The sequence below is a fragment of the Eschrichtius robustus genome, chromosome 1 (genome assembly GCF_028021215.1).
Source record: "Eschrichtius robustus isolate mEscRob2 chromosome 1, mEscRob2.pri, whole genome shotgun sequence".
Classification (NCBI taxonomy): Eukaryota; Metazoa; Chordata; class Mammalia; order Artiodactyla; family Eschrichtiidae; genus Eschrichtius; species Eschrichtius robustus.
Window position 1 is genome coordinate 194,785,899 of NC_090824.1, and position 16,276 is coordinate 194,802,174.

At 37.3% G+C, this 16,276-nt stretch overlaps 1 protein-coding gene across 2 annotated transcripts; it reads left to right on the top strand.

Moving 5' to 3' along the window:
• Nucleotides 1–8,520: 8,520 nt before the first annotated feature.
• Nucleotides 8,521–8,906, top strand: LOC137761858 (small nuclear ribonucleoprotein Sm D1-like). 2 transcript variants are annotated; one of them, XM_068538906.1, is made up of 2 exons: nucleotides 8,521–8,599; nucleotides 8,723–8,906. In XM_068538906.1, the coding sequence occupies exons 1-2, from the start codon at nucleotides 8,521–8,523 to the stop codon at nucleotides 8,866–8,868; spliced, it is 225 nt and encodes a 74-aa protein (XP_068395007.1). In that variant the 3' UTR covers nucleotides 8,869–8,906. The 2 variants fall into 2 exon arrangements, with proteins under 2 accessions (XP_068395007.1, XP_068394997.1); XM_068538896.1 differs by having other exon boundaries at nucleotides 8,521–8,906.
• Nucleotides 8,907–16,276: the final 7,370 nt, after the last annotated feature.

The window sequence follows — 16,276 nt, forward strand, 5'->3', positions numbered from 1 at the left end:
TCATTTGCTTGGAGATTTGAGAGGACGGAGCAAGAACTGTTAATTTTATCATCTCACCAGGCAGTTCAGTCTTTGATTTCTTCACGTCAATCGGTGTGGTCACGTAGTGTGATTTTCAAACTTGGACGATAACGGAAATTACCAGGGGTGATTGTGTACAAGGTAGATGCCAGTCCCTCACTTCCAGACATTCAAATTCAGTAACTCTGAGACGTGCCCATAATCTATATTTCTGATAGGCAACACCCCCTCCAGGTGATTCTCATATAGGTCCTACCATAGTTTGAGAAAACCCAATGTAAGGAAAATTTAAAAAAACTAAACCAGTGGTTTTCCAAGTGTGACCTGTAGATGGGTAAATAAGGTCTACAGATCAGCTTCACCTGAGAACTTGGTGGGAAAGTAAATTTTGGGACCACAACCCAGACCTACTAAATGAGAAGCAGTGGGGGTGGTGCCCAGCAATCTGTATTTTAACAAGCCCTCCAGGGGTTTCTGATGCATGCTCAAGTTTGAGAATTACTGAACCAGTGGGTGAGCCAGAAATCCCATGTTCTAACCTGAGACTTGCCTCTAGCTATAGCTCAGTGACCAGGGGAAAGTTATTCACCTTCTCTGGATTTCAACTTCCCATTACAATGTAAGGATGAGAGGTCAAATATCTCCAAGGATCTTTTAAGGCTTAATCTCAAACTATTTTATAATACCTTCCATGTTTTGTTGTACTTTTTTTCATGAAATAAATTACATTTGGTTGAGCCTTGAGCACTATTATTTATATTCCGTAGGGATGCCCCGGCATCCAACAGCAACTATTTCCATGGAGCTAATCAATCAAGCCCAGAACAACTCAAAATATATGCATATATGTTAACAATAATCCTGAGTGTGGATTGCATATAAATCCATGGGCAATGGTTGTTTGTTGTTTTTCTTTCTTCTTTTCTTTCTTTTTTTTTTTTTTTTAACATAAAAAGGCTGGGCTCCATGGGCATGTGGTTTTCTTCATCTCATTTTCTTCATCTGGCTCATTTGATCTTAATTACTAGGGCTAGTTCTTGAATTGCAGCAGCTTGTTCTAAGTAGCATATGGCAGACGGTGCTAAGCACAGGCAGCAGACAATGTGTTACTAAAAGGAGAAGAAATTTTCCTTTACATAAGAAGCCATATGCAGTCCAAATTTATCCATACTGTATCACTGAAATGTGTATGTATTTTAAAACTTCATCTATGATTTTTCACAGGTATTGGTTTCATCGTTTGCATATTCAACATAAGACCTGCAGAGATTTTAAGAGTCCGTTTCAAAACACTCTCAGACTGTTCCTATCAGTAACTTCAGGGACCACCATCCATTGCCTCCTCTTGCAAAGTTTCGCTGAAAACCTAACACCTCTTAGGGCATCCTTCTCCCCACAGTATTCTCAGTTTTCAGGTCTCAAAAGGTCTTGATGTCAAGGTGCTCTTTCTGTGAAAGCAGCACAGCTGTGAAAGTTGTCACACTCCTGCTTTATGAGACAGGAAAGCAAAGAGTCTGCTCTTTTTCTCTGTCCTGGCTCCTTTGTCTCTCTCAGTGAGAGACAGTGAACCTCTGGAGCTTCTCCCTTCTATGCCTTAGAGCACACCTGTGAAGCATCAAAGCCTCAGAACATGGCAGGGTGCCAGCCATCTGGATGTGGCCTTCTGCAAATGGTCTTCATCACCACACTTCTCCTTGGAAATCTCGTCTTGAGCACTGCATCCCTATTCGCCTCACCTGGCTTCATTTGCTGTCACCCTACTTCAGCACCAGACCTCTGAGAGCACACATTAGACACTCGGTCTTTACCGAGATTCTTTTTCTTTTACAGCAACTGCTCTGGCTCATCATCATCCTTGGAGCTTCATATTCCCAACTGTGGCACCTCCGAAATCTAACTGCTTGGCACTGTCTCTGACATCACAGTCTGTTGCCATGGCAAGTGCCACCAATTCAGCACGATGATTTCCCTGCCAGAAGGAGAGGATGCACTGAGAGAGAGACAACATTTGTTTAAGCATAAATATCTTTGATATTTAGCAAAGAGGCAAGAGACTATATGGAAGACAACAGAGGAAGCAAAAATTCCAATTTATAGGGTGCTTAGCTTTCAGGGTTCCTCTTCGGTACAAGTCAGGTGCTCAGCTTTCTTGAGCTCTTCACATTATACCAGAGTTTCAAGGTGATTATTTCTTCGACTTTCAGGTTCACTGGGGATAACATTGGAGTTTGAAAGCATTTAGAGTTCGAAAATGCCACATCTGCTTTTTCATGTTGCCATCAGATGATTATCTTGGTAGAAAGATGAGCAGCAGCCATTCTAAATAGAATTGCTCATCTCAGCAAAGCCTTTCCAAGGAAGCCAGTTCACAGACAATTTAAGCTAGTTTCTCCCTCTGCAATTCTGCTCAGACTCAGGCCCCTATCTCTGCTGGGTATGAACCCTCCTAATAATGTCTACTGTTGAATTTACAGAGTTTCCGTGAACAGTTTTTCCAAGGGCCTTGCCAAACTCAGAATCTGCTCTCATACTTGGATGTAACTATGAAGTGGAAACTTGAGAACATTGTGTCTGGAAAACTACAAAAGTTACAGTCTATTTTTTACTGTTACCTAATGGTGACTTGTAATTTGCTACTTAGGATTCTAAACAAAAGAGCAAATTTGAATGAAAATGTCTAACTCTCCTAGTCCCTTTTTGATTCCTATTAAAATGGAATTTTTAAAGGGGGTCAAAACTGTATTATTTGCTGGATACTCAATACTCCAGATCCATGCCAAAAACTTTGAAAAATTTCCACAAGTGGAACGACATCAAAGACCAGGAGTATTCTGATCCTCTACCGCCTGCACGAGAAATAACAACTCTCCTGCGAGGCCATACAGCGTAACTCCACTCATACCCCTGAAGTAAAACAGGCAAAGACTGTACACGGATGTGGTTTATCGATCAATTATGGAGTTCCTCTTGGTCTCAGCAGGCCTGGGAAATGCACCAGGCACCAGAGGACATACCTAACAGGAAACCCCAAGTAATGCTTCCTCAATTTTCATTTGTATTAAAGGAAAATTATAGGGGACATGAATGAGGCAAGAGGGTTGGGTGAAGCCTCTCGGCTGCCATGTCAAATATAGAAAATAAAAGTATGAGTGGAGAAGGGGAGCTTTGGGTTGCAAATCTCTTCTGTTCTTACTCCTCACATTTCTTCACAAGTTGTTTGGCTATCTGAACTATCACACAACATGACTATAAACCCACAGCTCCTCTCTCCCTTGGTCTACTAGGTCCAGAGTATTCAAATAGGGTCATAAATTCTGAGAGAAACTATGCTGGTTGTCAATGCTAACCAAGGATATCCTGTCCCCAGTAAGGATTAAAGAGAGAGATCATAGGTTATGTGAAAAGGTACTGAAGTTCAGGGCAAGGAGTTTGCTGAGGAATCAGTACAAATGTCTTCTATGAAATGGTTAATGCAGAGACTTCAGACATTTTCTAATTCACTTTCTCAAGGAAACAATTTAGGTATTTTCTAATTCGCTTTCTCAAGAAAATCAAGAGAACTTTTCACCTATTTCCAGGCAATGTAGAGGAATGGTTAGGACTCTGGGCTTCAACAAGTTCAAATCACAGCTCTGCCACTTATGAGCTACGTGTGATCATCAGTCAATTACTAAACCTATCTTGTTTCCATAGTTTCATTTGTAAAATGGGATGACAGCAGTATTTACCTAACAGGGTTATTGTGTATTTTTAATGAAATAATTCATTGATGGTCTGGAAAAATACAAGGCACATATTAATTATGCAATAAAATTAATTATTAGGGAAATAGAGTAAGGAGAATCTAAAACCAGTAAAGAGAGCAGGAGATAAAAAATACAATTGCTGCATTAAAAAAAAAAAAAAAAAATAAGGGGGCTTCCCTGGTGGCGCAGTGGTTGAGAGTCTGCCTGCCAATGCAGGGGACACGGGTTCGAGCCCTGGTCTGGGAAGATCCCACATGCCGCGGAGCAACTGGGCCCGTGAGCCACAATTACTGAGCCTGCGCGTCTGGAGCCTGTGCTCCGCAACAAGAGAGGCCGCGATGGTGAGGGGCCCGCGCACCGCGATGAAGAGTGGCTCCCACTTGCCACAACTGGAGAAAGCCCTCGCACAGAAACGAAGACCCAACACAGCCATAAATAAATTAAAAAATTAAACAAACAAACAAACAAACAAAAAAACCCAAAAATCCCTATCTAAGAGTAAAAAAAAAAAAAAAAAAAAAAATAAGGAAAAAGGCAGGAAACAGCAGACTGAATACTACTGAAACAAAGTTGCAAATTAGATAACAAGTGGTAGAATTCCTTCCAAAAGTCAGAGGAAAAGGATAAAAACAGCAAATGACGAAAATATTTAAATCATCACAATAAAAGGTGATCTAAATATATCATATAGTAAGCATTCTGATGAAGAGAAATAGCAAATGGAGACAAAACACTTACCAAAGAAATTACAAAATAAAAACTGTAACTTCTGATCAAGATTGTGCAGTAATTTTCTGCTATGTGCACTCCCCCTGCAAACACCAATGACAAAGCATTACGAGAGAAAACCAAAAAGATAGAGGTGGAACTGTAAAAGCTAGATAAATATCAAAATGAACACTAAATGGAGTAGAACTATGAAGTGGTAAGTAGGTTCTAGGTGGAAGTTGAGAGTTCAGCTCCTGAAGAGTAAAGGGAAACAAACGTACTCCATTTGAGAAGGAGAACATTCATTCTTTCAATCCATATTTATTGAACTGGCACTGTTGAAATAATTGGGGATACAGCAATGAACCAAACAAACCTGTCTTTATTGGAGCTTACATTCTAGTGAGAAGACAGGCTCATTACAGGAAATCACAGGCTGAGTGCAATTTACCAGCGGCCCAGTGCACATGGGGGATTTTAGGACTAACTGATAGGACTCATAGGCACGAGGAAGAAAAAGCTAATGGGTTGGCTCAGTATGTGACACGAGCCAAAGATGGACAGTACCTGCTCTGAAGACACTGAAGCTGTTGTCTTAACAGAGCGATGGAATCGTGTGTTGAGAGAACAGCAAGGTGTCATTTTGGAGACAATACCCTGTTAAGAGGGGTACCATTCTCCAGGATGCAGTATATACTCTAAATCAATGATTACTGTATGATTCTATATCCCCAGTAGGTAGAAAACATGGGTCAAGAAACAAAGGGATGGAAGGAGAAGTAATTTAGGGTAGCATAACTTCCAGTGACCCACTTGAGAATTTGGGCTCTCTGTCCATACAACTCTGGCCTCTGCAGATGTGGAACAGATTCCCAAAGGGAAGCCCTGCTTTTCATAGGAGTGACAGCAAGAATCTCACTGAGCTTTAAACTACAGCAGCTACCTGGGAACTTTGGTTTTCTCATGCCAGGACATAATCTGTCAAGAAGAGGCAGCTGTAACTGACTGGGATCAGAAGATCCCTGATAAAATAAAGATAAGGGTCTAAATACATCACTAACAACAGTAACATAAATGGTTCAATTTATCTGCTTAAAGACAGAGATTTTCAGGATAGATTTAAAAGCAAAAATGTTATCTTCTGTCCTAAAGAGACTAAAAGAAAACTACAGCCAAAAGTTTAAATAAATAAAAATTGGTAAGACAGGGCAATCACTCCTGATAGTTCAATGGTTAAAAGCCTCTCAAAATATATTCCAGCTGGAAAACACCAAAATGTCAAAAAAAATTCTGACAATAATATTTAAAGTTGCAGTGTGGCATTCTCAACAGTGTAAGACAAAAATAACCCAAGGATTAAAAAAATGAAATCCTTGATCATTAAACCAGAGTGATAAAGGAAACCAATAATACTCTAGAAGCAAACGTCAAAATATAATTTAATAAATTCAGGGATGAACGTCCAATGAAATGAGAGATGTGGCATTGAACACTTGCAGGGAAGGTACCTGAACTTGAGACCTCTGCATAAAGCTAGGAACTCTGGATGAAAGGGTTTCCCCTCCTTTCATTCAAATAAATTGGGTTAGGGAAAAAATTCTTTATAAGGAAAACAAGAAAATCTGTCTCTGACATACCTCCAAAGGCAAGAGGGAAGTTTCTCCTGAGAAGCTATAAACATTGGCTGCTCTCACATGGAGCTGGATTCACATTTACACTTCCAACAAGTCTACTTAACTGCATCCCAGATCAATGTACAAAACTATTTATAGGAATGCAAAATATCAACTCCTAACAAAATAAAAATCTCAATGTTTGCATCCAATTAAATATTATCAAGTATGAAAGAGTCAAGAAATTATGACCTGCAATGAGAAAAATTAATAAATAGAAACCAACCCAGAACTGATACAGATGTTAGAATTTTCTACAAGGACATTAAAATATAATTATATTTCATATGTTCAAAGAAGAGAAGAGGCATAATAAATAACATTGGAAATACAAAAATAGACATATACATACAGCAGAAGTGACAGAGGTAAGAACATATAATGAAAAACATTATGTGAAAAATTTGAAAAGTCAGACAAATTCCTAAATAAAATATGACTTCTTAAAGCCGAATCAAGAAGAAACAGAATACTTTTTGTCCAGTGTATCATAGCGGTTAAATGTGCAGACTCTGGACAAGATTACCTGAGTTCAAATCCTGGCTCTATTACCTGCATCTGTGTGACCTTGGACAAGTCACTTAAAATTACTGTGACTTGTATTTTAATCCTAAAATGTGGATAGTGAATAGTACCTACCTCATAGAGTTATTCTGAAAGGTTAAATGAGTCTATCAGTTAAGTATATGGAAGAGTGTCTAGCACATAGTAAGAACTATGTAAGCACTACCTCCTTAATAATATTACTCTTGAAGGTCATCAAGCCTGCTGCAAGGAACTACACTTCTTGGTACAAAACCTAGAGAAACTCTCACAGAAGACACGTGAATGAATATTCATTGCAGCATGATTTATATTTGTGGACATTTGGAAACTACCTAAATGTCCATCAACATAAAAATGGATAAATTAATTGTGATATATTTACATAACAGAATGAGGCAGCACAATAAAATGAACCAAAGAAAGCTGTAGCTACCACCATAGCAAAGTCTCGAAAAGATAATGTAGACTGAAAAATGTAAGATTCAGAAATATAGATACAATATGATTCCATAGCATTTAAAATGAAAAGATGCAAAGTAATATGTTTTTTGAATTCATGTATATAACAGTATAGAGAAATGTGTAAGAAAGATGGACACAAAAATTAGAAAAGTGTTTACATTTAGGTTTAAAAGGAGAATTGGGGTAGTGGAAGGTTGCTCAAGAAGTTTCAACTACAGCTATAAAATGTAGTTTATTACAAATTATTTGTGGCATATGTGGCAGACTAATATGATTTACTAAAACTAAGTGGTAAATATAGGGACATGCATTATAAATATTTTATTTGCTCTTCCATGTATTTTAAATATTTCATAATAAAAAGAACTTTCTGACTGGAAGAAACACATGACTATTAAAATTGAAAGAGGTCAAGAATTACTAACAAAATTTATGAAATGAGACAAACATCTAGACATACCTTGATAAAATTTTTGAATTTCAAGGATAAAAATTATTAAAACCATTTAGGAAGGAAAAAAGATATTTACCAAGGCAAAATATTTTAGCAGACCACAAACTTCTTTGTACCACTAAACAACAAAAGTCACAGGGCAAAGTCTACATAGTTTTGAAGGGAACCTGAGTACGAGAATTTCATGCTCAAGTCAGTTGGTGATTATATATGAAGGCAAAAAAGATATTCTTGGCCACTGAAGAACCTAGAAATTATACCAACCATGAACTCTTCCTGAAATACCTAGTGAAATAAATTTCAGCTAACCAAGAGCTCAATCCAAATAAAAAACTTGTAAGTCATGGTATAAAAGAATTGAAGATGAAAAATGTAACCTGTAAAATGTAGAGGTACATCCAAATAATTGTGGATAAGTTTTAATACAATGTCAGTAATAAAATTTGACAACTAGATTTATATTCCAAAAATTCAATAGCATTATATATCTAAACTCACAGTTTAAATCAACAAGAAGTATAAAAATGGAAGGAGAGAGAGAAGGAAATGTTTGGAACAGATAAGATTTACAGAAGATTTCTTACCAGAAACCATGCAAGTGAGAAGAAAGTGGAGTGAAATACTAAAAGTCTTAAAGGAAAAAAAAGTAGAATTCTAGTGAAAGTATCCTTCAAAATTGAAGGAGAATAAATAGTCCTAAAATTTGTATGAAATCACAAAAGTCCCTAAATAGCCAGAACAATCTTGAGAAATAAGAGCAAAGGTTGGGACTTCATGTGCTCTGGTTTCAAACTACATTACAAAGCTACAGTAATTAAAACAATATGGGCCATTCATACTTGCAGCCGGTTGGTGCTCGGTTGTCAGGTTTTGCGCACTATCAGATCAAAAGGGTGACGGCGCCACTAGGATGAAGCTCGTGAGGTTGGGTCACGAAATTGTAACCACTGAATTAAAGAACAGAACACAGGTCCATGGAACAATCACAGGTGTAGATGTCAGCATGAATACACATCTTAAAGCTGTGAAAATGACCCTGAAGAACAGAGAACCTGTACAGCTAGAAACACTGAGTATTCACAGAAATAACATTCAGTATTTTATTCTGCCAGACAGCTTACCTCTGGATACACTTCTCGTGGATGTTGAACCGAAGGTGAAGTCTAAGAAAAGGGAAGCTGTTGCAGGAAGAGGCCGAGGAAGAGGAAGAGGCCGAGGCCGAGGCCGAGGCAGAGGAAGAGGGGGTCCTAGGCGATAATATCTCTCAAGACTACTATTTCAAAGTAGTTTTGTTTGTTTATGACAGATGGGGAAGAAGAAGAAGACGTGGCAGAGGAAGACTACGTGGCTAAGTTAGATGATGGTGGAGTCCTAAGCAAATTGTGTCTCTCAAGATTATAATTTCAAAGTGTTCGATGCTCCAGCTGCTCTTTGTACAGGCTTTGTTTGTTTGTGGCAGTTTTTAATAGATATAAATGTAGGACAGAGTTGTCTATTGACTATATATCATGTTAAGTTTTAATAGTTCATATATATATTCATGATACAAACACAATAAGAGCTAAGCATTACTACCAGGCAGTCCCAGAATAATTCCAGTCTTAGATCAGGCTTTTAATTTTTTGAACTAAATATTTCTTTTATGAATATATGTAGAATACACACCTTTTTACTTCACATGTACTGACTACGTGTTTTATTGTTTTACCTTGACTCCATTCTGTGGAACCTTCCTACAAGTGAAATAAGTTCTTTTTGGTACTTCAGAAACTAAAGTCCTATGGAATGAGGTGTAAAATTGATTCTCCTTTCCTGAGTTTTATTCCATGGAGACTTAGGTTCTTAGTAAAAGGTGATGATCATCGTCTAAATTAAGGAGTCATTGATTTTGTCGTCATTGTTAATGGTTTTTTTGGTTTTATTTTACTTTTTTTTTTGGCCACGCCACAGGGCATGTGGGATCCTAGTTCCCCGACTAGGGATTGAACCCACGCGCCCTGCATTTGAATTGAGGCATCTTAACGACTGGACGGCCAGGGAAGTCCCTGTTTTACTTTTTTAATAGGTTCTTAATAGAATATAGGTTTTTATTGTTTTTTAATTTATTTTATTTTTGGCTGCATTGGGTCTTCGTTGCTGCGTGTGGGCTTTCTCTAGTTGCGGCAAGCGGAGGCTACTCTTTGTTGTGGTGAGTGGCCTTCTCATTGTGGTGGCTTCTCTTGTTGCGGAGCACGGGCTCTAGGCGAACAGGCTTCAGTAGTTGTGGCACGTGAGCTCAGTAGGTGTGGCTTGTGGGCTCTAGAGCGCAGGCTCAGTAGTTGTGGCACACAGGCTTGGTTACTCTACGGCATGTGGGATCTTCCTGGACCAGGGCTCGAACCCGTGTCCCTTGCATTGGAAGGTGGATTCTTAATCAAATACTTGTACAAGTAGTCTTTTAAGAACAAAAGGAAGAAGACCTACTTCTTTGCCAAAAACTGGATTCTTTCTGATCATTAATAAGGATTTTTTAAATTGTTTTAATTGGTTAGATTTAGAGAAAAATATTTCTCAGTATATAGTTTCTTATAAAGCGTACTACTCTTTGTTTATATACTAAGGAAAAAAACCTAACTGAGGATTGAACTAGATCTGTATTTTCATTTAATTATGTATGTGGGCTTATTTCTTTGTTTGTTTAATGAGGAGGAAATGTTCTGCAAAGATTGTTATCGAAAAAGGAAGTTTAGGCCTTGGAGGGAAGTTATGTAAATTGAGATAGCAAGAGCGTTTGTGTGTGGTGTGTGTATATGTGTATCTCATTCTTTTCCATCCTTTGTTGGTGCTCCTATTAATTGAACGCAAGCAGAAGGAAAGGGAACACAGTGATGCATCAAGGTGGAGAGATTTGAAGGGGACAAACAGAAAAGCGTAAGTAGTGAGTAAACAAACATAAGTTGACTCCTACCCTCCTGGAGCTTATAGGCTAAAAGGGAAACAGAGTTAGATATACACTGATGCTTAATTGCAAATTGTGAATACTCTGATAAAGAACACTTTGTATTATCTTGTCGGTTTTAAAAGCAGTGGAGTCTCGTATCGATTTTAAGTCAAATGCCAATAACAAACGATTTTTAACCGTGCCTCAGGGTCTTAGTTCTCCGATCATGGGTCGAACCTGTGCCCTCTGCAGTGAGGGCACAGAGTCCTAACCACTGGACCACCAGGGAAGCCCCTTAACTGTGTCTTATTTTGTGAATTTTAATGTCTAGAAGTTTGTAGTGTGAAACCAGTCTAGCAACACAGTTTAAATGTAAGGCTAAACCCTAGTGGGTACTAGATTGAGTTTGTCAACTTTAATAATAAGCAGTTATTGTATCAGCAAAAGTGAATTTATTTGAGAATAGCCAGAAGAATTGCAATTTGGCATATACAGACTATGGCAGGCCATAGGCAAATCCAGAGAACCAGGAAGGGGAGCTTGCTTTTATAGGGCATGTGGGTAGGGACCTAGGGAGGGGCAATAATAAGCAGAGTCCTTTTCAGGAAGAGTCTTCTCATTGGTTGGGTGACTACAGTTTCTGATTGGCTGGGCTGCCCTTGGGAAGAGAGACATTTTCTTCCTGCTGGATAGCAAAGTAGGCATCTCCTTCCCGTCCAGATGTAGGGCTGTGTCTCTTCCTGTTTGAAGTAATTCGGTTTGCAGTGAAGCTGGCCAGTTGGACACCAGAACTTTCCTTATTGTATTGTTCCCTCTGGTTTTCCAGGGGAGGCTTCACCAGGTGTGTGGTACTATAAGAAGCAGTAATGTCTTCTGTTTTTATGTTTTTTGGTGGTTTTTTTTTTTTTTTCTGGCTGCACCACTCAGCTTGTGAGATCTTAGTTCCCCAACCAGGGATGAAACCCAGGCCCTCAGCAGTGAAAGCATGAAGTCCTAACCACTGGACAACCGGGGAATTCCCAATCTGATATCTTTTAAAGCTTAAGATTTTATTTGTGAAATTTGGGGATTTGTTTAAAGAAATTTATTGTGAGTTTAAATAGAAAACTGTAAGTGAAATAATAGAGAAATTATATTTCACAACATGTTTTAATCTACTATAATTAGATTGGTTAAGCAACGATGGCTTAGTATTTTGAAATGTATTAATATGTTCAGCAGTCAAAATACACATGATCTTCTATAATAGATATCAGAATAACATTTAATAACACAACACTCATTCCTGAAAACGTAAAATGGACTTTCCTCATCATGTTAAGGAAGAATTTTCTATCTTAAACCAACGCAGACATTTCTAGAGACATTCAAAATAAAACAACAAAAGAATATAAAAACAAAAACAAACAAACAAAAAAACCCAATATGGTACTGGCATACAAACAGACACACAGATCAATGCAACAGAATTGAGAGTCCAGAAATAAACCCGATTAATTTATAACAGAGGAGCCAAGAATATACAATAAAGGAAGGACAGTCTCTTCAACATAACGGTGTAGGGAAAACTACACAGTCCCATGCAAAAGAATGAAATTGGACAACTATCTTACACCATACACAAAAACTAACTCAAAGACATGAATATAAGACCAGAAACTATAAAACTCCTAGAAGAAAATATAGGCAGTAAGCTCCTTGACATAGGTTTTGGCAATGATTTTTTTAAATCTGACACCAAAAGCAACAAAAGCAAAAATGAAAAACTGGGACTACATTAAACTAAAATGCTTCTGTACGGCAAAGGAAACCATCAACAAAATGAAAAGGCAACCTAATGATGGGAGAAAATATTTGCAAATCATATATCTGATAAGGGGTAATATCCAAAATATGCAAAATATACAAAACATACAACCCAATAACAAAAGGAAAAAAACAATCTGAATAAAGATTGTATAGTAGGGACTTACCTGGTGCCACAGTGGTTAAGAATCCACCTGCCAATGCAGGGGCCACAAGTTCGAGCCCTGGTCCAGGGAGATCCCCCATGCCGTGGGGCAACTAAGCCCATGCACCACAACTACTGAGCCTGAGCTCTAGAGCCCACGAGTCACAACTACTGAGGCTGTGTGCCACAACTACTGAAGTCCTCACACCTAGAACCCGTGCTCCACAACAAAAAAAGCCACCACAATGAGAAGCCCATGCACTGCAACAAAGAGTAGACCCTGCTCGCCACAACGAAGAACCAACGCAGCCATAAATAAATAAACAAGCAAATAAATAAAGATTTTTTTAAAAAAGATTGTATAGTAGATGTGAATAGACATTTTTCCAAAGAAAATATAGATGGCCAACGGGTACATTAAAAAAAAAAAGTGCTCAACATCGTTAATCACAAGGAAAATGCATATCAAACCACAATGAGATATCACTCCACACCTGTTAGAATGGCTATAATCAAAAAGACAAGAAATAACCAGTATTGGCAGGGATGTGGAGAAAAGGGAACCTTTGTGCATTGCTGGTGGGAATGTAAACTGGTACAACCACTATGAAAAAAGTATGGAGGTTCCCCCCAAATTAAAAACAGAACATATGATTCAGCTATTGCACTTCTGGGTATTCATCTCAAGAAAACGAAAATACCAATATGAAAAGATATATGCGCTCCCATGTGTGCTGCAACATTATTTACAATAACCAAGATATGAAAACAACCTAAGTGTCTATCAATGGATGAATGGATAAAAATGTGATACACACACACACACACAGAACGTACACACTGAAAATATTTTTCAGCCATAAAAAAGAATTACATCTTGCCATTTGTAACAACATGGATGGAATTTGAGGACACTATGCTAAGTAAAGTAAATCAGAACAAGAAAGACAAATACCATATGACCATTCTTATATGTGGAAGCAAGAAAAGAAAGAAAGAGAGGAAGGAAGGAAGGGAGAAAGGGAGGGAGGGAGGGAGGAGGGAGGGAGGGAGAAAGGAAGGAAGGAAGGGAGGAAGGAAGGAAGGAAGGAAGGAAGGAAGGAAGGAAGGAAGGAGGGATGGAAGGGAGGGAGAAAGGAAGGAAAGGAAGGAAAGGAAGGAAAGGAAGGAAAGGAAGGGAAGGGAGGGAAGGGAGGGAAGGGAGGGAAGGGAGGGAAGGGGGAAGGGAGGGAGGGAGGAAGAAAAACACCAAGCTCATAGATGCAGAGAACAATTTGGTGGCAGAGAGTGGGGCATAGCAGAAATGGGTGAACTTTATTTTTTTAGTTTAAATAAATTGATTTTTCAAACAATGAAAAATGGGAAATTCATCACCATCAGGCCTGCCTTGCAAGAAATCAGAAAGTATTTTCTTCATGTAGAAGGAAAATTATATATACCACAAACTTGGACATACATAAGAAAGGAAGAGCATCAGAAAAGGAATAACGGTAAAGTAAAATTTTGACTTTTCTTACTATTAATTGATATAAAAGATAACTGTTTAAAATAGTAATGGTAATTATGTATTGGGTTATTACAGCATAGTGATAAGTGGAATGAATGACAACCATGTCATAAAAAACAGGAGAGTGGAATTAGGAATGCTCTATTATAAGGTACCTGCACTACATTTGAAACAGAACAGTGTCATTTGAAAGTGATCTAACATTGGTTAAAATTAAATATTGATATTTTAAAATCTAGGGAAACCATTTTTTAAAGTATGATTGATATGCTCAAAAAGGAGATAAAATAAGATCATATAAAAAGCTCCTATAAAACCAAAGAAGACCAGGACAAAGAAGAACCAGGACAAAATGCCTCTGACAATGAATACAAAACAATTACAAACACGACTGCTATTAATTCAAATGCTATATTAATAGTCATTTTAAATATGACTGGTAAAAATACTCTAAAAGACAAGGACTGTCAGAGTAGTTTTTTTTACAGACACAAATCTATGTTATTTGTAAGAAACCCGCTTTAAATATAGATAGTTTAATATCAAAAGGAAAGAGAAAGATATACTATTGTTAATGGTAATAAGAAGAATGCTGGGGTAGCTATATAAATTTCACACAAAGTAGATGTAACAATTCTTACCATGTGTGCACTTAACAATAGAGCATCAAAATATATGAAACAAAAACTGATAGAACTGAAAGAAGAAATAGACATACTTAGTATTACAGTTGCAGACTTCAAAACCTCCTGTCAGTAACTGAGAGATTAAATAGGGAGAAAATCAATGAGGATATAGTTGACCTGAACAACACTACCAACCAACGTGGACTAAATGAAAATTTTAGAATACTCCTTTCAAAAAAGGCAATCTGACTTATTGTGGTGATCATTTTGCTCTATATACAAATATCAAATCATTATGTTGGACACCTGAAACAAACATAATGTCATATGTCAATTATATCACAAGGTAAATAAATAAAGAGTAAGCAAACTAAAAAAAGAAAAAAGCTGAATGAACATTCTTCTCAAGTTTACGTGGAACAAAGACAGACTACATTCTAGGCCAGAGAATGCACTATACCAAATTTTAAAAATAGAAATTATACAAATTATGTTCTCAGATCACAGTGGAATTAAACTAGAAATCCATAATGGAAAATAACTGGAAAATCCCCCAAATATTTGGAAATTAAAGAACACACCTCAAAATAACATATGGATCAAAGAAGAAGTCTTGAAAGTAATTTAAGTATTTTGAACTAAATAGAAATTAAATGCAAATTACCAAATTTGTGGGACTAGCAAAAGCAGTGCTTAGAAGAAAATGTACAGCATTAAATGAATATGTTTAAAAAGAAGAACAACCTAAAATCAATAACCTAAACTTCCACCTTGGGAAACTACAGAAAGAAAAGCAATCTGAACATAAAGCAAACCGAATAAAAGAAGTAATAAAAATTAGAGCATAAAGCAATGAAACTGAAAAAGGGAAAACAATAGATAAACTCAATAAAACTAAAACCTGGTTGATTGAAATGATCAATAAAATTGATAAAATTCTAGCTAGGCTAACAGACAAAGAAAGAGAATAGGTAAATTAGAATTGAAAGAGGGGCCATGACTACTGATCCCATGGACATTAGAAGGATAACAGAGAAAAGTATTAAAAAACTCTATGCCCACAAATGTGATAATTTAGATGAAATGGACCAATTCCTTGAGAGATGCAAACTGCCAAAACAGACAAGGAGAAAGAGATAATCTGAATATCCCTATACCTATTAAAGAAATTGAATCAATAATTCATAACCTTCAAAAAAATAAAGGACCAGGCCCAAACGGATTCACTGGTGAATTCTACCAAATATTTATGTAAGAAATTATACCACTTCTCCATGATATTTTCAGGAAAAACAGAAGCAGAGGAAACAGTTCTTAACCTATTCTATGAGGTTAGCATTTCCCTAATACCGAAACCAGACAAAAACATCTGACAAGAAAGGAAAAATATAAACCAATATCTCTCATGGACATGGACACAAAAATTCTCACAAAATATTAGCAAATAGCATCCAACAATGTATAAAAAGAATTATAGACCATGGCCAAGTGTGGTTTATTCTTGGTATGCAAGGCTAGTTCAATAAAGTCAATCAATGTAACCCACCACATCAATGGACTAAACAAGAAAAATTATATGATGTCAATTGACACAGAAAAAGCATGTGACAAAATCCAATACCCAGGCTTCCCTGGTGGCGCAGTGGTTGAGAATCTGCCTGC

Coding starts and splice junctions, on each gene's coding strand:
- LOC137761858 (XM_068538896.1), top strand. CDS start 8,521: ATGAAGCTCGTGAGGTTGGGTCACGAAATTGTAACCACTGAATTAAAG.